At 46.3% G+C, this 21776-nt stretch overlaps 1 protein-coding gene and 1 pseudogene across 1 annotated transcript in view; both read left to right on the top strand.

Moving 5' to 3' along the window:
- Positions 1–1277: 1277 nt before the first annotated feature.
- LOC131835376 (calcyclin-binding protein-like) lies at positions 1278–2132 on the top strand (annotated as a pseudogene).
- A 4298-nt stretch (positions 2133–6430) lies between these two features.
- Positions 6431–21776, top strand: part of KCNK13 (potassium two pore domain channel subfamily K member 13) — a 113368-nt gene continuing 98022 nt past the window's right edge. The window contains exon 1 of the mRNA XM_059182521.1: positions 6431–8190. Within this exon, the coding sequence (XP_059038504.1) occupies positions 7851–8190 (340 nt within the window). The 5' untranslated portion in view covers positions 6431–7850. The remainder of the gene's footprint in view (positions 8191–21776) is intronic.

The following is a 21776-nucleotide window of genomic DNA, read 5'->3' as shown; positions in this document are numbered from 1 at the left end:
TGGTTTGGTCTTTCTGGTGACCAGCCCCAATCCAGGAACACATCCCCCCACCCCCACCCCAAGTCACCGCATTAGAACACAAGATGTTCTTAGTACTGTTACCACTTAGGAATTTACCAGGTTTTCAAGAGCTCTGTGTCAGGAACTGGGGACATGAACCAACAGATGTATTTTCTGTTATCTCACAATCTGAAATTAAAGGCTTTAGTAGATGGGCTTAGTAGCAGAATGGAGATGACAGAGGAGTCAGGGAACTTGAACCTAAGTAGATACAAATTATCCAATCTGAAGAAGGAACAGAAAATAAATGGGGATGGAGTGGGAATTAAGGATTTGTGGGATAATATCTCAAAGTTTAACTTCTATGTGATTGGAATCCTAGGAGATGGGTAAGTATGGGGGAGAGAAAATATTTAAAGAAATAATGGCTAAAAACTTGGAGAGACATAAATTTATAGATTCAAGAAGCTCAGTGAATAAGCAATAGGCTAATGCAAAACTCCCCTGGGTGCCTCCTCATCAAACTCATTTTGACCAAACTTAAGACAAAATGTTGGAAGCAGCTAGAAGGAACAGGAACAATGATTTGAGTGACTGCTAACCTCTCATTGGAAACACGAGGCCAGAAGACAGCACAAAATGTCTTTCACAGGCAGAAAGAAAAGGGTCACCTCAGAAATCTATATCTGGTGGAAACCTCCTTCAAGAATGAAGACAAAATAACCACATTATCAGATAAAAGAAAACTAAGAGAATGTGGAAATGTGCACCGCAAGAAATGCTAAAGGACAGTCTTCAGGCTGAAGGAAGAACATACCAGAGAGAAGCTCAGATATTCAGGAAGGACGGAAAGCCACCAGAAGGAGCAAATATGTGTGCAAATACAGAAGACTTTCTCCTGACACACCCGTGTTGCGGAGCGGCGCTAAGTCCTGCACCTGGCAGGTGTTTGCCTGGGGCTCTGCAACCGGAGCAGGTGGGGTCTGTGCCCGTCAGGATGAGCATGCTCGATTGGTGTACCGTTTCCTGTTCTGTCCCCTGCCCGCCTGCAGCTGGGCCTTGCCTGACTCAGCCCAACCACAGCTTCAGGTTTGGACAAGGCTCCCACAGCTCCCACTATGCCAGCCTGAGGACAGACGTTTTCTTCAAGTCAATGCTGACTGCAGAGGGAGGCTGGAAGCGACAGTAAGATCTGGAAGAGGTGAGGTGTTGCTGGGAAAGACCACTAGAAAAGGCCGGCTGAAAAAAATCTAAGATTGAGACAAATCAAGTACGTAATGCGGCAGAAATCAAAGAAAAGCAGAACTTTTTGACAGTGAAAAGCTGCTGCTGTGGTTGATCCCATTAGAACAGGATATAAGGTGAAAATCGCGGATGGGATCGGGCAGATAAGATAATGTGGATTTCACAGACTTAACTGGAGTTCATCAATTCCTCACTGAGAATGTGCAGGTGCATTTCACAGAGGTCATTTGGTCTTTCCGTAAAGAATACAAATGAGAAGAGTTACTGCAACAATGTCTTGAAACCCATCTCTGTGGAAGACAGTTCGAAAAGAAGTCAAACAGAGTTCTCTTCTTGGATAGAAATAAAGCAGAAACCAGGCAGTGCGATTGCCTGACTCAGGTTGAGAAAGCACGAGAAGAGAAAGAAAGAGCCCTCCTACAACACAGGAACAGATCCTAGAGAGGGATTGGTGAATGGTCTAAAGAAAATTTTCAAAAATGAAGAGGATGATAGGAAGTGAACCGTTAATAAAGCCTCAGCAGAGAAGCAAGCCAAAGGAAGATACAGAATTCTTTGTTTGAGACTTTAAAGTCATTTGGGGAACTGTGATGTGGAAAAATGGATGTTTCCAATAAGGAAATGTTGGTGAGCTGCACAGAAAAATTCGACAGTTAACTATTTTCATTGCCTTCTTCTAAGTGAAGGCAATGAATTCTCCCATTTCCTACTGGAGGATTTATTTAAATAAAATAGGCTTATTAAACACTTCCTCAAAGATGGTTTCCTTGGTAATCTGGGCATTTTGTTCAAGAAAGGATAATATACATTCTTGTGTGAAATGTGAAAAAGCAAGCCTTGTCTAAGGATAATGCCACATTGTATGTATTTTTGTTCTGCTAAGAGGTAGGAAACAAAAGTAATAAGTTCCTGACCTCAGTTCCAACCAGTGTAATAAGTAAAAATAAAACCTGAATTTTTTGGTAAAAATATATGTTGCTATCTGAACAATAAAAAATATATTGAAGGTCTTAGCATATGAAAATGTGATTTGAATGACAACCACAGTAGATGTGGGGAAGAAGATGGGAAATGAACCTGTATAGTTGGAAGGCTTCTCTATTTTATACAAAGTTGTGCAGTAGTAACTGTGAGAGGGCTGTGAAAAGCTAATCCTTAAACACTTAAAAAAAATGCCAAGAGACAGAGCTAAAGAGTCAACAGATCACATGGAATTCTAAAAAATATTCAGTTAATCCAAAAGAAGATGGGCAAGGAGGATCAAAAACCAGTGGGGACAAACAAAACAAATAGTAAAATGGTAGACTTGAATCTAAATCACTGTATTAAATATAAGGGATCTCAACCTATGTTGTCTAAAATAGGGCCACTAGCCATGTGATATTTCAACTTAAATTAACATTAAATTAGAAATTTAGTTCTTCAGGGGCGCCTGGGTGGCTCAGTGGGTTAAAGCGTCTACCTTCGGCTCAGGTCATGATCCCAGAGTCCTGGGATCGAGCCCCGCATCAGGCTCTCTGCTCCGCAGGGAGGCTGCTTCCTCTTCTCTCTCTGCCTGCTTCTCTGCCTACTTGTGATCTCTGTCAAATAAATAAATAAAATCTTAAAAAAAAAAAAAAGAAAGAAATTTAGTTCTTCAGTGGCACTCAAGAGTTCACTAGTCATATTAGACTACGATACTGAAGAACATAAATATTTACAAAATATTTCCATCATTGCAGAAATTGTTGAACAGTGTTGATCTGATCAATCCAGTTAAATGTGCATGCAGATTGTCAGACCTGACCAAAAATCAAACCACCCAGCCAACTTTCAACTATACGCTGTGCACAACTAATCCTCTTTAAATATGTAAAGACACAGGCTAAAAAATAAATGGAAAAGGGGCGCCTGAGTGGCTCAGTGGGTTGAGCCTCTGCCTTTGGCTGGGGTCATGATCTCAGGGTCCTGGCATCAAGCTCCGCATCAGGCTCTCTGCTCAGCAGGGAGCCTGCTTCCCCCCTTTCTCTCTGCCTGCCTCTCTACCTACTTGTGATCTCCCTGTCAAGTAGATAAACAAAATCTTTAAAAAAAATAAATGGAAAAGATTCCTCGCAAATGTTAAGTACAAAAAGACTGTGGTGACTAGATTAATATCAGATAAAGTAAATTTGAATGTAAAGGGTATTACCAGAGATAAAGACATTTCATAAAAATAAAAGGATTACTCCTGAGAAGATGTAATAATCATAAATGCTTGAGTTTAATAACAGAACTTCAAAGTGTATGAAACAAAAACTGACATAATTAAAGGAAGAAATAGACAATTCCATAGTCATGGTTTGTGATTTTTTTTTAAAGATTTTATTTATTTATTTGAGAGAGAATGAGTGAGAGAGAGCATGAGAGAGAAGGTCAGAGGGAGAAGCAGACTCCCCAAGGAGCTGGGAGCCCAATGCCGGACTCGATCCTGGAAGTCTGGGATCATGACCTGAGCCAAAGGCAGTCCCTCAACCAACTGAGCCACCCAGGCACCCGGTTTGTGATTTTTTAAAGAAGATTTTTTATTTATTCATTTGAGACAGAGAGCGAGAGAGAGAACATGAGAAGGGGGAGGGGCAGAGGACAAGTGAACCCCCCACTGAGCAGGGAGACCGAGGCAGGGCTCCATTCCAGGACCCTGAGATCATGACCTAAACTGAAGTCAGAGGCTTAATCAACTGAGCCACCCAGATGCCTCCTGGTTGGTGATTTCAACATTCTTCTCTCACCAATCAATAGAATAACTAGAACAAACATCAGTAAAGTCAGAAGATCTGAAAAACACTGTCAAACACCTTGACCTAATTAACACTTATAGAGTCTAACTATACCACAGCCAACAACCACAGAATACATATTTAAGAGCATATGGCATGGTCACAGAGACAGATCTGCTGCTGGACCATAAAATAAGTGAGATTTAGAAAGACTGAAACACATTGACTATGGTTCTCTGACCACAGTGAAAATGTTAGAAATAAAGGATTTGTCTTAAAACCCCAAACATTTGGAAATTAAACAACACACTTCCGGATAATTCATGGGTCAAAGAAGAAAAATTAGAAACTATTTTGAAAATTATATGAAAATACAACATGCTGAAATTTTTAGGATGCAGCTAGCAAAGGGAAAACCCAGGTGGCCCCATGAGAAATCGATTTTTATTTTTATTTTTTAAAAAATATTTTATTTATTTATTTGACACAGAGAGAGAGATCACAAGTTGGCAGAGAAGCAGGCAGAGGGGGAAGGGGAAACAGGCTCCCTGCTGAGGAGAGAGCCAGATGTGGGGCTCAATCCCAAGACCCTGAGATCATGACCTGAGCCGAAGGCAGAGGCTTAACCCACTGAACCACCCAGGTGCCCAAGAAATCAATTTTTAAACAGATAATCGATACCATATTTCAAGAGATAATTTCAACATTAGTATTCAACAAACTTACAAAGGCAGATATGCAAGTGACCATAGCACATTAAGAAAGCAGGGAAGTGCAAATTAAACCACAATAAGATAGCACAACACACCCACCAGTATGTTCAAAATCACACAGCGTGCCAGGGTGGCTCAGTTGGTTAAGCGTCTGCCTTCAGCTTAGGTCATGATCTCCAGGTCATGGGATTGAGCCTGGTGTCAGACTCCCTGCTCAGTGGAGAGTCTGCTGCTGTTTCTCCCTCTCCCCCTGCTCATTATCTCTCTCACATAATCTTCTAAAAATTTAAAAAAAAAATCACAATGACTAATACTGCCAAATATATACAAGGTTATGGAACTATTGTCTATCATTGGTTGATACAGCTACTCTGGAGAAGTGTTAAGCAGTTTCATATAACCAAGTACACAGCTCCCCTATGACCTAGCAGTTCTACTCCTAGTAGATCTGAACCTGAGATCTGAAAACAGATCCACAAAAATTTGCACAAGAATGTTCCTAACAGTTTTATGATGGCAAAAAAAAAAAAAAAAAAAAAAAAAAAAAAAAAATCTAGCAGCCCTGGTTTCTATCTATAGGAGAATGACTCTTCAAACATTTAAAAATTAGTGATAAAAAGGAATAAAGGACCAAGACATAGCTCATGGATAGATCTCAAAAATGCATTAAACAAAAGGACAGAACTGTAGAATTCCATTTATATGAAGATCTAAAACAAAGAAAAGCAAGTTCTATGAAAGCAAAAGCAGTCGATGATGGGGGAAAAAATTAGAACAGTGATTTCCTCTGGAGGAATGTGGGTGGGGATTTGCTGACAGAGAAGATACCAGGAAGATATGGACTGCCGGTGATATTTGGTTGATAGGTTGGATAGGTAGGGGTTTAATCTGCACAGGTGCGTGCATTTGTCAGAACTCATCTAATGGCACACTTCAAGATTTGTGCATTAAGATTTGTGCATTTCACTATACGTTTTACCCCCAAAGAAAAAAAGTCTGTAAATATTGGACTCTCCTTAATGATATGTAGGGAAAAGTATTGGGGAGGAGATGTACTGCTGTCTACAACCTAATTTGAAATGTACCCAAATAAGATGGCTTGAGGGATGGAAAGAAGAATGGATAAATATGTAATAAGGCAAGTACAGTAAAATGTTCATTGTAGAATCTAGGTGGTGAATATATAGAATTCTTTGAAATTGATGTTTGAAAATTTTCATATTAAAATGGGGGAGGGGAGTAATTGCTGGACTTACCTTCTCTCGTTTACACGTGTCTCCTCATGGACTAGCTCCTAAAGCTCTTGCCCCCCAGTGAAGCAGATAAAATAGGGACATTCAGGAGGAGGTAAAGGAGCTGAGGGGTGGGCAGGTGCATTGGAATCCAGAGCTCTGTGTTTCTTTATGCTCTGCTCCCAACGAGTGTAAGTGGGTGGTGGGTGGGCTCGGAGCCTCGGACTACTCTCTCGGAAGGCGGGGGGGACTTCTATTTAGTTAGAAGATGCCTACGCGTCCATTCCTCTATGTATCCGTATTCACTCCCACATGCCAGGGGCTCAATTCCGGAGGGGCCGAGTGTGGCTGGGTACACAGGTGGGGGCGACACGAGTCTGGAGGAGACGGAGCGCCCTCTTCTGGCCCAGGAGGGGCCCACTCAAGCCCGCTAAGTACCCAGCCTGCCTCTCTACAGCACCCACTTCCCCGGGATCTGAGCGCGCGGTGTGGGAGCGCTGCAGCCCCCGGGTGGGCCAGTCGAGAGACCGCATCTGCCCGCGGAGCACCGCGCTGGGAGCGGGGCCGCGCGGCCGGCAGGCTGGGAACCGGGTGGAGTCGCTGCCGCGGTCAGCCTCCGGGATCCACCTGTTGCAGCTTCGGAGCGCTCGAGCCAGGCCGGGCGGAGCCCGGGGAGCTCGGCTCCCAGCGCCGTTCTGCAGAGCGAGGCCGAGGCGAGGAGGGGCCCTGGGAGCAGTGCTGACAGGGCGGCGCGGAGGGGGCTGTCCCGGGGAGGTGAGAATGGAGCTCAGAGACTGTGCCAGTGCCCCCCTGAAAGGCCAGGTCTTGGGGAGGGAGCCCCTGGCCGTGTGCTGGGGAGTCTGGCCGCTGTTCTGCACGGGGCAAGGGGAAAGCACTCCGCAGCACCAGATCTCTGGAGCACACTGAGGCGGCCAAGCCCGGATGGAGGAGCTGGAACTCTCCAGCCCCCAGTCCTCCGCCACCTCTCCGGGAACTGGGGCTGGCTAGGGACGCGCGTCGCACCCGCACAGCCGGCGCGTGGGAGCGGAAGACGCCCCCGCGCGGGACCCGGAGGCCAAGGGCGCTCGGAGCAAGGCTAGGGGGGCTGCCCGGGGAAGATGCCCCTAACTCCCCTCGTCCCCCCATTCCGACCTCCCTTTCTGGTGTCCTCCTCCAGCCGTTCTGTCCGCCGGATGCCGCGCAGCGCGGGGGCCGGACGCGAGGTAGGAACCCATGGGCCCCGCTCCCGACCGTCCCTCGGGATGCGCCCACCCAGGACCTGCTCCAGCCACTACACCCCGGCAGACGGGTAGGTGACCCCAGAGGTCTGAGGCTCCGAGCGACGCCGAGACTGGCACGCAGCCCCACGGATCCATCTGGGGAGGCACCCCCAGCAAGCGCCAGCACACGGACACCCCGCGTCCCAGCCGTCGGCGGCTAGAGAAGAGATGGGCGAAGAGACTGAGCCCACCCGGCTCCTCTAACCCGCCAGCTTCAGAGGCCGGAAGACCTTGCTGCGGGGGAAATTCAAGTCCGCCCGGATTCGCGCTGAGGACGCGCCACGCCCCCTCCCCAATCTGAGCAGATCAGGGAGGGCATCCGGGGGGAACCAGCCGACTCCGCTCTCGGTCACTCGGACCTCGAGCATTTAAGAGAACTCCGAGGCGGGTGGGGACAGAAAGCGGATTTGAAACCAGGAGTCGAGGCGGACGTGGGGAGCGGGAGCGGGCGCCGCGGGAGCGATCGAGGAGGCGGCCTGGGGAACCGCGCGGCCTGGGACTGCGCCCCGAGGTCATGAGCAAGCGGACCGTCGGGCGTGCGGGGGCGGGTTGAGCGGCCAGCCCCGGGGGGGGGGGGGGCGGAGCGACAGTCGTCCGGCGCCCACGGCCCTCCGGCGCAGGGCGGCCCCCGGGGACCCGGCCATGGCCGGCCGGGGGTGCGGCTGCAGCTGCGGCCCGGGCTACCTGAACGAGGATAACGCGCGCTTCCTGCTGCTCGCCGCGCTCATCGTGCTCTACCTACTGGGCGGCGCCGCCGTCTTTTCGGCGCTGGAACTCGCGCACGAGCGCCAGGCCAAGCAGCGCTGGGAGGAGCGCCTGGCCAACTTCAGCCGCCGCCACAACCTGAGCCGCGACGAACTGCGCGGCTTCCTTCGCCACTACGAGGAGGCCACCGAGGCCGGCATCCGCGTGGACAGCGCCCGCCCGCGCTGGGACTTCACCGGCGCCTTCTACTTCGTGGGCACCGTCGTGTCCACCATAGGTAAGCGGGCGTCGCTGGGGGGCGAAGGGGCGCCGGGCTCTGCAGGCCCTTTCCTGGGACCGCTTGGGGCTCTTGCGCTCCTCCACCCCCGCGCTCAGCCCCGCGGTACAGATGGGAGCTGCCGCCTCGTCCACAGGTGGTACTGCCTCCCCGCTTTCCTACACGCGGTCCGCGGGGCGGGAGCATCCGCAACACCTGGGCGCTCGTTCTGACCTCCTGGCCCGGGGGCCTGCTTGTTAACCCGCGCACAGGGGAGCTGAGTGAGCCTTAAGTTGCTCTGGAGGGTTTTCTATATAGGTAAGGAGACAGAGCTTGAGTTCGTGAAACTTTAGGGGAAAAGCTTAGGAATCAGAAGGACCCTACAAAGATTTACTGACTTAACACCATTCACGAGGCAGTGATTTATGGGGAGGCACGAAGGCTAAGACTGTCCGTGACTTCAGGCTTACAGAGAGAAAAATCAGATTGAATACCAAGTTAGAAGTAAGCGGGCAAAGCGCCGATGGGGATGGAAAAGAGTTTCCTACCAAGAAGGAAGGGGGGGTGACCTTCAGGTTGAACCAGCTAGTGTAAGGTATGGGTTTGGGGACTGAAGTGTTTTGCACACTAGAGGAGGAGAGAACTTCATTTCGGGGGTGCCTCATGAGCTACCTGATCTAGATGGAGCAGTGGAGGGAAGGCTAGGAAGGTCTCCAGGCTCAGAGCATGAAGGTGGACTTTACAGCCAAACTAAGGAACTAGAACTTACATAGAGGCAATCGGGAGCCATTGAGAGTTCTTGAGCAAGAGTGTGATAGCACGGCTATATGGTCGGTGATACCTTTATTTGTAGCAGAAGAAAAATGTTGGGTCTTTGTACTACACCTCTAAAGACTCCTTCTCTCTGAAGCATAATGGAGTTAGAAGGGGGTGGGGGAAGACACTGTGGAAATTCTTAGAGAAGGAGAGAGCTGAAGCGGAGGAGGAGCTTTGAAACAAGACCCGGAAAGGGAGTCGCTGCCAGAGCCCAGGAGCTGCAGCAGGGCCCCCAGGGCGCTGCGGGTGCTCTCAACCCCGGCCCCTGTGCTAGGGAGGAGAGCTTGTCAGTGAGGCAGGGTGACAAGGCAAACTTGCTTGAAGCTCCCACGCATGGCTGTCTTAGGTTGACATTCCGCCAGGAGAATGATTAGTCCAGAAAGATTTCCCAAGGTTAGTTTAGAAGCCCAGGGCTTCATCTGGTGAGGAGGAGGGGAGGGCGGGGAGGACTGGCACGATTAGGGACACTTGGGCTCTCCTTCCTCCTCCCCCCATTCTATAGCTGGTCCCTGTCCATCAGCAGGGCCTTTATGATACCACAGTCATGGGACAGCAAGAAAAGCTCTCTTTGCATTCCCTGGGGTGACTAGAACGTGAGGCCCTGAGGGAGACAGAGGGAGCAATGCCCACGGTTCTCTCTCCCAGCCCACAGTCTCTGCTGGGCTTTCTTAGCAGAATTCCCTAAATCCCCCACTGCGTCCACTCCTTTGTCTCTGAAGATGGTTCTAGAATGCCCGTGCAGGGAGGACTGGCGGGGACAGCCTGACTGAGAAGGGCTGATGTGGAGCTGACCCCAACTCTTTGCATCGCTAGTACAGTGTTCTATCTCAGACTGATGATACATTTGGGGGTCGTCCTGGCGGGAGAATGGGGGAGCGAAGTCCACTTCCCCACAAGCCACTCCTTGGTCACCCCGGTGGACATGGCGGTAGGAAGGAGCAGCTTGTAGGTATTGACTGGTGAACGTTGGTGCCTTAGGAAGGGAGAATGTCTCTGGTGGGTGGGCAGGTAAGAACAGGGGCTTTTGAGGAGCAAATGGAATGTCACCTGTTGGAAGGGAAGGAATTCTGGACTGAGAGTCTGACACTGGAGCTATTGGTCCTGTCTCCGTATCGGGGGCATTAACCATTCTTAACCATTCTGAGCCCCATCATTCTCACCTGAGATGTCCACAAAGTGGCCCCCTGGCACTGGCACGTGTTTGTGGTTCAGTAAACATTTCTGTGTCCTGCCCACTCCCTCCCCCCGAGCCTTCCCCTCTCTCAGGGCTGTGGAGGGGTGATGAGCTCATGGAAGTGAATGTTCTTTACAAAGTACAAAGCAGGGGCTTATTTCCACTTTCTCAGTTCTAACATTTGCTTTTAAATTGTTTCATTAATTGCTGTTGTAATTACAGCACTCACTCCCCTTTATTAGGGTAGATATTAGGCACATACTGTGATTTTTATGTGAATATGCGATGCAGCTAATTACCACGTTACACTTACACTTAATTTCCATCAACACAACTCCGTGAAGTCGGTATGATTATCCTCGTTGTATAGACAGGGAAGCTAAAGCTTCATGTTCCTTGTAAAATAACATACAAAGAAGGAAAAAAGTGAAGCCCTCTGCAGTGACATCACCCCAAGTTCTTCATTGTTAACATTCTGGTGCATTTCCTTCTGTTCTTTTTCTCTATGCACACACAGATGTACATATGTATTTTTTTAGAGTTGGGGTCATAGTCAATAAAACGTCTCATCTTGTATTATAGGTGTTACAATTACATGATGTTTTTCTTTTTCTTTTTAATTTATTTTAATTTTTAAAAAGATTTTATTTATTTGACAGAGAGAGATCACAAGTAGGCAGAGAGGCAGGCAGAGAGAGAGGGGGAAGCAGTCTCCACACTGAGCAGAGAGCTCGATGCGGGGCTCGATCCCAGGACCCTGAGATCATGACCCGAGTGGAAGGCAGGGGGCTCAACCCACGGAGCCACCCAGGCGCCCCTACATGATGTTTTTCGTGTAGTTCTGCTACATGAAATAGTTAAAATAGTTCTGCTCTGCTTTATTCTGCAAAGAGTTTAAAATAACAGACAACAAGAAAGCATATGGTGAAACAATGAAAAACATGGAAGTACAACTTCAGGAAAAAGGACAGAAATATGGAAAGCAAATGGATCTAGGAAGTTGCTAGAGAGGATCCTTGTCTTAGTTCAGGTTCCCTCAGAAGCAGACACTGAGCCAGGAATCTGAGTTGATGAGAAGGTGCCAGGGATATAGGCCAAGGGAAGGAGAAGAGATAGAGAAGAGGAAGCCCATCACCATAGGGTCTGTTATTCGGCGGGAACTGTAGTCGTCGGCTGGTACTTACTTCCAAGTGAAAGTTTGAAACAATGCAAGGCTCGTGACCCAGAATTACCCTAGGTAAGGGGGCTGGGGTATTTATACACCCACACCTGTCAGGAGTTGGCTCAAAGCTGCTTGGAGAGCAGGGGAAGCACAAGGATAATCCCAGGAACAGATTTCCCCCGCCATCCGAAAGTAGAGTGTTTCTGTGGAACCTTTTATAAACTGAAATGGTGTGAAAGGATAAAGCAAGTACCATCCCCTAAAAGTAAACGTCCTCGGATTTCTTTCAGTTAGCAATGACACGTTACTAACACAGGTCTTTCCTAAAAGCAAAGTGGCGTAAAGCAAACTCGCCGATAATGGGGGAAACCTGTATGTCTGGCCTGATTTTTTTTTGTTGTTTTTTTCATGGACCGCCCAAGATCAGTCCTCTGACAAAGATATAGGCACTGGGCATCTGAGGTCAGTCCAGTATGCCAAGAAATGACAAAGAGGACCCTAAGGGGTGGAGAAGGGGTACCGACAAAGGCTATTCAAACTTGAAATTTGATTCCAAGCTTCCTGCCAGAGTCAGGACCCCATACTGGAATCCTTATTATCAGAAAAAAGGAAGCATCAACCTTATCCCAGTTCCTAATCAAAAATGTTTCCCCCTTGGGATTTTTGTATAGGAGGCATTTCATAGGCTAGTGGTGACGTTCACAAACAAACATTTTCCTGAAAATGAAAGTGAGGATTTCATGTACCTGTTGTCTGAGATCTTTGATTAAAAAGTCAGAGCAGAACTAAATTCTACCCAAAACTAGTAATACACTATATGTGAACTAACTTGAATTTAAATAAAATTAAAAAAAAATAAAAGCAGAATGAAACACTGTTTGGCAGTTTCTCAAAAGCCTAAACAGAGAACTACCATATGACCCAGCAATTCCACTCCTAGGGCACATATTCAAGAGAATTGAAAGCACATGCTCAGATATTGGGCACCTGTGTCTGTTGCTGTGTTACTCATAGAGCCCAAAGGTAGAAACAACCCAAGTGTTCGTCAACAGATGGATGGATAAACACAAAGTGGTAGATATGTACAATGAAGTACTACTGAGCCATAAAAAGAATGGAATTTAAATGCATGTCGCAACCTGGACGGATCTTGGAAGCATACTTCTACTTCATGAAATAAGCCAGACACAGAAGGACAAATATTGTATCATTCCACGTGTATGAGGTACCTCGAATAGACAAATTCCAGAGGAATGGAAGGTAGAATAGGAGTTACCAGAAGCGGGGCAAGAGGAGAAGGTTGTTTTATGGGTTTGGTCCTTTTGTTGAGGATAGTAAAAAAAAAAGTGTTGGGTGTGGACAGTGGTGATGGTTAAACAACAGATTGAGTGTATTTGATACCATTGAGTTACACACTTTGGAATGGTTACAGTGGTATATATTAGGTCTCTTTTGCCACAATTTAAGAGGAGCAGAATATGAAAGCACAAGTCAGGGATGCCCATTCTGAAAGAGGCTGGTGATCAGATTGAAACGAGAGTAAATGAAGGACTCAGAGAAGTAGGTTGATAAGATATCCTGTAGAGGGGTGCCTGGGTGGCTCAGTGGGTTAAGCCTCTGCCTTTGGCTCAGGTCATGATTCCAGTGTCCTGGGATTGAGTCCTGCATTGGGCTCTCTGCTCAGCAGGGAGCCTGCTTCTCCCTCTCTCTCTGCCTGCCTCTCTGCCTGCTTGTGATCTCTCTCTGTCAAATAAATAAATAAAATCTTAAAATAAAAAAAAGGATATCCTGTAGATAAGCTCCTCTACACATCTTTTCTCTCAAATAGGCTTTTGTTAGGAGTTTGTTTCTGCATTGGCCTGTGAGTTTATAACTCAGCGTCTCTCCAGAAAGTACTTGAGGTCATTTGCAAATGATACGGTCCAGTAGGCTTTGTTGGGTTTTAGGTTACTCCCAAATCTCAGTCCCTTAACCCATCAGGGGCTTACTTCAGACTCACACCAAAGTCACTGTGGTGTGTGTGGGGATTCCCCGGGGCGACTGCCTCCCTTGCTAGCCCAGGGTTCAGGTTGCCTTCACCTTGTGGCTCCTCTTCCTCAGCTCATGCTTCCAGGACTGTCCAGGAAGGGGAGGGAAGGGCTGACGTGTGGAGTACCCGTGACCAGTGGCCATCACCTGCAAGTGACCCAAATCACTGCCACACACATTCCATTGGCCAAACCAAGTCATGTGGCCACACCCACCTTCAAGGACTTGGGGAAGCATACTGCTCCCCCGAGTCCAGAAGGGGGTGAGACTCAATATTGGTGAACAGCTCGGATACATATTATACATCCGTATGCACCGTGCACTAGAAATGGATAGAAATGGATTTAAGATATGGGTGATGAGAAAACATGAATAGGATAGTTCAATTAAGCCAGATTTTTAAAAATTTTAATTATTTTTTTTAAGTGGGCTCCACGCCCTCTGATTAAGACCTGAGCTGAGACAAAGCGTCAGGCACTTACCCCACTGGGCCAGCCAGGTGCCCCTAGCCACGTGTGGTTAACCCACCGAGGTTTATGTCAAAAGGACCTGCATGAGCCCCAAATTTGGCTCTGAGTTTCCTGTTGTCAAAAGAAAGAGGCGAGGACAACCTTTAAATGGTCCCTCTTATCCAGGCTGCCTGTTTGGAAAACACCCAAGTTCTTCAGACTGAAATAAAAATTTTCCTGCAGATGGTTATGAATGGGAGTGCGTAAGACGATGAGTAATCCCCTCCACAGCATCTGGGCCGTAAGTATGAGAGAGAACGGCGCTCTCCTACCTAGTTCCGCATCCCTCAGTGCAAGGTGCGGTTCAGGGCAGACATACAGCTCTGCTGTGGTCCACTAGGGACGTTTAGAATTCTCTACTGGAAGTTCCCAAGCTTCGGTGTCTGCAAGAACTCATCTGAGGGGAATATGGTGCTTGTTCAAAGGTATTTGGGCCCCCCTTTCAGAGATCCTGATGCCGTAAATCAGCATTTTGGGAAATGTCCCCAGAAGCTCTGATATAGGCAGCAAAGGGAGCCCACTGAGGCATGTCTGATGGGAGCAGGTGTAGTAGGGTTGAAGCCCGTGGAGATCCATGCTCTTCAAAGAGTGGCTGATGGAGCCGTGGCATCTGCATCCCCTCAGATCTTGTTAGAAACGCAAACCCTCGGATCTTGTTAAAAACGCAAACCCCAGACCAACTGAGTTAGAATCTGTTCTCTAACAAAACGCCTGGGTGGGTCATAGGCACATGAAAGGTGTTTCCTGGTGTTGCTTACTAGAGCAAGGCCCCTTGGGCTCGAGAACATAGACAAACTGGTGGCCAGGCCAGAATGGAAAGGAGGGGAGATGCGCTTATCTCTTGTCTTGGTGGCCCTCCTCTCCAGCGGGTCATGAAGTACACGAGGAGCAGGATGACTTAGCCCAGAGCAGCCTAACCAGACACAAGGATGCACTGGGATTAGGCTAGGAAGGGGATGGTGGCTTGTGCCAGTCTGAAGGGCTTGGTCAGAGAGGTGCCAAGCCCCACCTTAGTGCCATAACCCTTAAGCTAGATTTCAAGATTTGCAGCAACAGTTGTGTTCATTCTAATTAAACAGAAGTAATCATGCTGATGCCTCCTTTTGGGCCCTGGGAGTGGCTTTGGATTAGCACCTGCGCAGTGGTGTTTTACAAGGCTCGAAGGCTCGTGGAGCTCAGGAGGAGCTGGGCTGATGTGTTTAGATTTCAGCCTGGTCATTGTGCACATCTACATGGTGTGTGCTGAACTGTTTTTGGAATCTGCTTCCTCCTACATGGGAGCCGTTGAGGAAGGAGCTCATGAAATCAAATTATATCAGGTTCAAACAAAACTGGGGGTCGCCATTCCACATAGAAAGCTATCAATTGACATCATGAACAGGCACTGAGAAAGAATAAAAACATCTCATGAGGACGGTAATGATCGTCACATGTTAGGGGGTCTCATGCACGGTTCGAGATTTAAATCACACTGACTAGGCACTTTATATTTTACAAAGCATTTGTGCACAAATTGTATGAGGTCGGCAGAGAAGTTACTGACGCATTTTGCAGATGAGGAAACTGACGACAGAAAGCATAGTTCCCTTACTCAGGACTTACTCTGCTCTAATGTGGCCAAGTCAAAATTAGAACCAGATTTTGTTTACTGTCTGATGGTAAAAGAAATAGGTATTCACTTGAGAAGACTGGAAACATATGGGAAAATATAAAAAAGAAAGGAGAAATCACCCATCATGCCACCATCCAACAAGAATCACTGTAAATATTTTGGCTTATATCGTACGTCAAGTGCTATCTCATTGAATCTAAGATGCTTCCTTATTTTATGTACCATTAAGAAAGAAAAGAATGCTGCCAATTAAATTTTGACATGCTAGCCTTATGAGATCACCTCCATTTCCACGACATTAAAATGTTGGGGAAAGGTACATCTTAAAGTCACGGAAATAGATCATGCTTTGTATCTATCTGACTGTTTTCCATTTAGCTACTATGACATGAGCATATGTTGTAATTAGGTAAAATTGAATCTCAAAATTAGAATTTCTCTGATTTCTACTGAAGTTGATTAATTTTAAATACTTGCTAAAAACACTTACAGTTTGGGGCACCTGGGTGGCTCATTCGGGTGACCGTCCGTCTTCGGCTCAGGTCATGATCTCAGGGTCCTGGGATGGAGCCCCACATCAGGCTCCCTGCTCATCGGGGGTCTGCTCTGCCCTCTCTCTCTGCTCCTCCCCCTGCTTGTGTGTGCGCACGCTCTCCCTCTCTCTCAAATAAATAATAAAATCTTCAAAAAGAACCCCAAACCCCACACAGTTACAGCTCATCTTCCCTGTGTCATCTAGCTAATCCTTTCCCCATTTTGCTATCGGGAGTGAGGGGTTGTCGTCTTAATCATTGTATATGTGTGCTTTAGGTTGGAAAGTTTTGGCCCTTTGTCATGGCTGGGCCATATTCTCCATGCATATTTGTTTTCCATTCAGCAGTTATTAGATTTAGGAACGCTCTTAATTTCTGTGCATTGGATTCCAGCCTTTGCCTTGCGATGTCTTCCGTTGTTTGTGTTTGGGCTTTAAAAATAACTTTCCATCCAGATTTTATAAGAACGCTAGTTTCTGTTCAGTATTTTTCCAAGTGCTCCACACCCCTCTGCAGTAACAGCTGTTTATCAAACCCTTCCCCATATTGTCTCGTGTGAACAATGATGGCGCATTGTGACATGGTATTTAAGGAGCGATGCCGCGTGGTCGTGCGGAAAGAGACAGCACAGAGTGGCCGGTAGGCATTTGCTTTCCTCCAGGTCAGGCGAAAGGGCCATCTTTCTTGAGATCTATCTTCGAAAGCCTCAAGAGGAAGATCACGCTATGCGTCCTGTGAACCCTGGGCTTGTTCAATCATTTGTTTCCTTCTTGGTACATTTCAGCATCTTGAAATTAGCATTCCGTGGCAGGGACGCCTCTCCAGTCTCCACTGTCCAGCACGCCAGCGGGTCCACATTCGTGCTCACCTCAGCTTGTTTCATTAAATTCTTCTCTTAGGAAACATGGTGCTTTCCTCTTCTTTTATCCCAAATGCCGTCCTGTTTTCTCCCCGCCACCCCCTATACCTTTCTCCACAAAGGAGAGAGAGATGTGGCATGAATGTATCCCAGATAATTCCTGCACCCCTTTGGGGGGGGGCTAAGGGTGGTGTTTCATTCTAAGAATCACAGTCCATTAGCCCGAAGTAACAAAAAAGTAAATTTTTGTCTGCGTATTTCTAAAGAACCTGAGAGTCTCCCATTTATATAACACAGAGGAATGTTCTTTCTCTTCTCCTCTCCTAGTCTCATATATCTTAAAGGAGTTCTGGAGCCTCTTATTTCCGGTTCTCTCAGTCTGTCCCTCTGCGTCCCTCTCCCCACCCCCACATCTCTTTCTGTCCTCTGTCATCACAAGTGACTTCACCTCTCCGACTTGTTTTAGCTTTTTCTCATTCAGCTCTCTCCCCGGTGAAGGGTAGCCCTGAGGACTGGACTGGCCCAGCAAGCAGCAGTGCTGTCCCATAGGAGGATGGAGAGAAGAGCCGGGTGACATTATGATCATCACACATGAATGGCTTTACACCAGGGAACAGTCTCATCCTAGACAGGAGGCCATGGCCGTGTTTAGACCCACAAGACACAGCGCACTGAGGACAGTGGGGCAATGCCCCTCGTCAGGAGGCGTCTCCATCACCACGCGGCTCTCCCTCTGCCCTCCAGCCTTCTGCCTCCTTCAGTTCAGTTTATCTGAATTGCTAGACATCATGTCACTTTCCTGCCATGTCGCACCTCGAGCATTCCCACCGCGTCTTCCTTGGGCCCAGAGAGCCATCGGTAGTAGCCGAAGTGCTCAGATTCTGTTGGCTCCATCCTCCGGCCCGCCGCTGGCATCTCTTCTCTCGATCCCCACTCCTTACAGGGAGACATGTCAGGGTCAGGCCATGAATGACGTGAGTGTAACTTGGGGCATGGGACGTTGGGGACAGCGGGGCCTGTGCTCTCGCAGGTGCTCAGATTCAGGCTGCAAAACTGTCACCCTGGCCAGGCAGGTCTGACAATGGCTTAACTCAAGAGTTTGAGCCTCCCGGGGAGAATTTTGACCATCTGTGAGCTCCGGCTTCTTTTCCTTTGGGAGTGAGAAAGACAAGAAGCTCTTTGCCCTTCTTGGTCAGGAGCAACACCTTGATTTTTTTTTTTTTTTAAAGAATTTTTATTTATTTATTTGACAGACAGAGATCACAAGTAGGCAGAAAGGCAGGCAGAGAGAGGAAGGGAAGCAGGCTTCCCGCTGAGGAGAGAGCCCGACGCGGGGCTCGATCCCAGGACCCCGAGATCATGACCTGAGCCGAAGGCAGAGGCTTAACCCACTGAGCCACCCAGGCGCCCCAACACCTTGATTTTTACAGTTCATTTGTGTACCTATTTTTGGAAGATCCTTGAGGGGCATGGGGGAACTAGCATCTTAGCTCTTTTATTATGCACCCACTAATTTGTTAATGGACCTGGGACACTTACGTTCTCGTAACACCTCTGATCCTCATGTCTACACTTAGGTGTTATAATCTATCTGTATGTTCTACTCAGCTTGTTTCTTTTACATTATTTTCTATACACTTTCTTGGGAATTTCACGTGTTCCTATTAATGTAGCATAGTTTAATTATTCTCAAATTGTTGGGTTTGGGGCCATATATATATGTGTATGTATATATATGTATATGTATGTATATGTATATACATATATATGTATATATATGTGTGTATATATATGTATATGTATGTATATACATATATATGGCCCCAAACCCAACAATTTGAGAATAATTAAATATATATATGAGATATATATATCAAATATATATATTTGAGAATAATTAAATATATATATGTGTATATATACATATATATATATTTACTCTTGTGTGTGATAAAATTTATGAACTATATTGAGTGCTTACCATGGGTTAAACACAGCACACGTCTGTATATGTGTATATTTCTTGTAAGAGCCCCATGAGGATGATTACTATTAATATCCTTGTGCACTGGACTAGCATCCTGGGGCCCAGAGAGCTTTCATGCTTTCTGAAGTTACTTAGCTGGAAGAAGTCTGGAGGCTTCCTTCAAAGCTAATGCATTGAACCACTACCCCTTTGCTGTTTCTTCCTCTGGGGTCCTTGTTGTGGTAATAATGGCCCTTGGAAGAGCCTGCGACCTCTTTTTTCAGTGGCCATGGTTCCTGGATGACTTGGGGTCATGTAAGAAGACAGAAACGGTCTGGCTAGCAGACTCTCAGGGGATGTTTGTGATGTTGAAGTATCAGTGGTTCCATGGGTTAAAGGTTTGGGTAGTGTTCTGCCCGCTTCCCAGGAGTCCATGCACATGGAGACCAGGACCTCCTTTCAGAGTATCTCACAGTTCTTGGAAACTTGCAACCTTCCTCCTATCACCTTGACAAACAATGTGCCTAGAATGCGCCAGCCCCCAGGACTTTCATCTCTAATTCTGACATATTTGATCCAGAAGTCACTTCCTGACTGCCTGTGAGCTCTTGGCCCATTCACACCAAGATTTTATGGGTCTTGGGTCTTCCCTCATGTTGAGCATCTGATGAAGATCACAAGGCATTGACCTTCCAGATTAGCCAAAGCTGTAGTTTTCAAACTGTGCTCCAAGTAGCCCATAGGGTTCTTGGTGGTATTTTAATGAGCTCTCCTGAGGTCCTGAGTTTTTAATCTCTGTTATGTGTATTTATCTATATATGCTCAAAATATTTATCTTGTTCTGCCTTTTTATTGACAATGACTTTTTTTTTTTTTGGCATGTACAAGGGATTTTTATATAACCAAATACGTTCATTTTTACTGGCAATTTCTTCTATGGTTTTTCAAAAAGCTGGGTCCTCTCTGTGGTTGAGATAAATATTCTCATCCATTCTTAGTTTAGCTCTAACTCATCTCAAATGTTATTCAAAAAGATTGCTTTTTAAACGGTTTTGTGTGGTTGGCTATATAATTATGATTTGATTTATTTCTAAAATTATCACATAATGATTTGAGAATGTGCATTTTCCAGAATTCTCTTTTCTGTTTTGAGTGTTTCTTTGTATCCTGGAATCTGTACATGTTTCAGCTGGTTTTTCTCTTATGTTACAGAATTTTGGAGCAAGAAGGAACATCACCCCGGAACCCCTCTAACCCTAGTAAACACACCCCAAATAACATTTTGGTTGTATATATTGGGGCATATAAATTCAGAATTATTGATGTCATCATTTGTATAACTTATGTTATATTATTAATAATACCTTTGTTTACTTCTTGATGCCTTCTATACGAACATCTATTTTTAAACATAGATATGATTAAGTTCCTGCATTATGTTAGCAGATACTTGCTGACTTTTAGATCATTTCTTTAGTTGTAAGCTTTAATGTATTTTTAAGCAAACCACTTAATACATTTTGCATTTTTCTTTTTAAACAGTTTTAGACTTTTCTCTTTGTAGGGAAATTTGGCACATTTAATATTTGGTCTCATAGGCAATATTCATTTTTGTTCTGCATTTCTCTAATTTTTCTGTTCCCTTTCCAATACCATAGCATCTATCACAGTGGATTGGGTATTCTTTTTGTCACTTTAAGTGTGATCAGAATGAAAACTTATCGAAACTTCCTGGGGACAAACACTATATCTGCCATTATGTTTCATGTTTGTAAATAAAATTAAGACCCTTTCCTCTGGGTGATAGTGAGTTTTGTGTGATTGGGTTCAACTCCATTCCCTCCAACTGCCTTGCCGACCGGGTCCCTTGTTCTATCTTGTTCTCTGAAAACACATTTCTCTGTACATTACATTTTTATTGCCTTGGAACCTGCCTTGTGTTATCACAGTCTGATTGCTGAGACCACACCAAAGCCGTCATCTTTTTCTCTTTAGCGATCTTTAGTGCATCTCTTCCCAGTACCTTCCTCTTCGTTTCCAGTCCATTTCTTCTTCTTCTGCCTCTGGACCTTTAAGGCTTTGGATGATCATTCACTCAACACCAACTGCATTTTCTGAAGCCCTCTTCTGCTTCTAGAGAGAAAGTAAAGGCAAGATTTTTAGTTGTTTGAGAAGCTCCATTGTTCTGTTTCCCATGGTGCCTGTACCTACTCATGTTCCCACCACCAGTGCACAAGGGTTCCCTTTACTCCATACCCTCGAGGACACCTGTTTTTTTTCTTCTTTTTCAGAAGAGCCCTTCTGACAGGTGTGAGGTGATTATCTTGTTGTGTGTGTGTGTGTGTGTTTTTAATATTTTATTTATTTATTTGACAGACAGAGATCACAAGAAGGCAGAGAGGCAGGCAGAGAGAGAGGAGGAAGCAGGCTCCCTGCTGAGCAGAGAGTCCGATGTGGGGCTCGATCCCAGGACCCTGGGATCATGACCTGAGCCAAAGGCAGAGGCTTTAACCCACTGAGCCACCCAGGCGCCCCTGTGTGTGTGTTTTTAAAGATTTTATTTATTTACTTAAGAGAGAGAAAGAGACAATGAGCAGAGAGAAGGAGAAGCAGACTCCCTGCTAAGCAGGGAACCCAATGTGGGGCTCCACCCCAGGACCCCAAGATCACAACCAAGCTGAAGGCAGATGCTTAACCAGCTGAGCTACCCAGGCACCCCTCTTGTTGGGGTTTTGATTTGCATTTTCCTGATGCTTTCCAATATCAAGCCCCTGTTCATGTACCCGTTAGCGTGCATTTATATGTTGTTTCTGGGAAAATATTTATTCAGGTTCTCTGCCCATTTTTAAAAAAGATTTATTTAAATCTTATTTAAATCAGAGGAGAGGGAGAGAAGCAGGCTCCCTGCTGAGCGCAGAGCCTGACCTGGGTAGGGCTCAATCTCACGA

Source organism: Mustela lutreola, chromosome 7 (assembly GCF_030435805.1).
Source record: "Mustela lutreola isolate mMusLut2 chromosome 7, mMusLut2.pri, whole genome shotgun sequence".
Taxonomy (NCBI): Eukaryota; Metazoa; Chordata; class Mammalia; order Carnivora; family Mustelidae; genus Mustela; species Mustela lutreola.
This window is presented reverse-complemented; position numbering and strand designations above follow the sequence as displayed.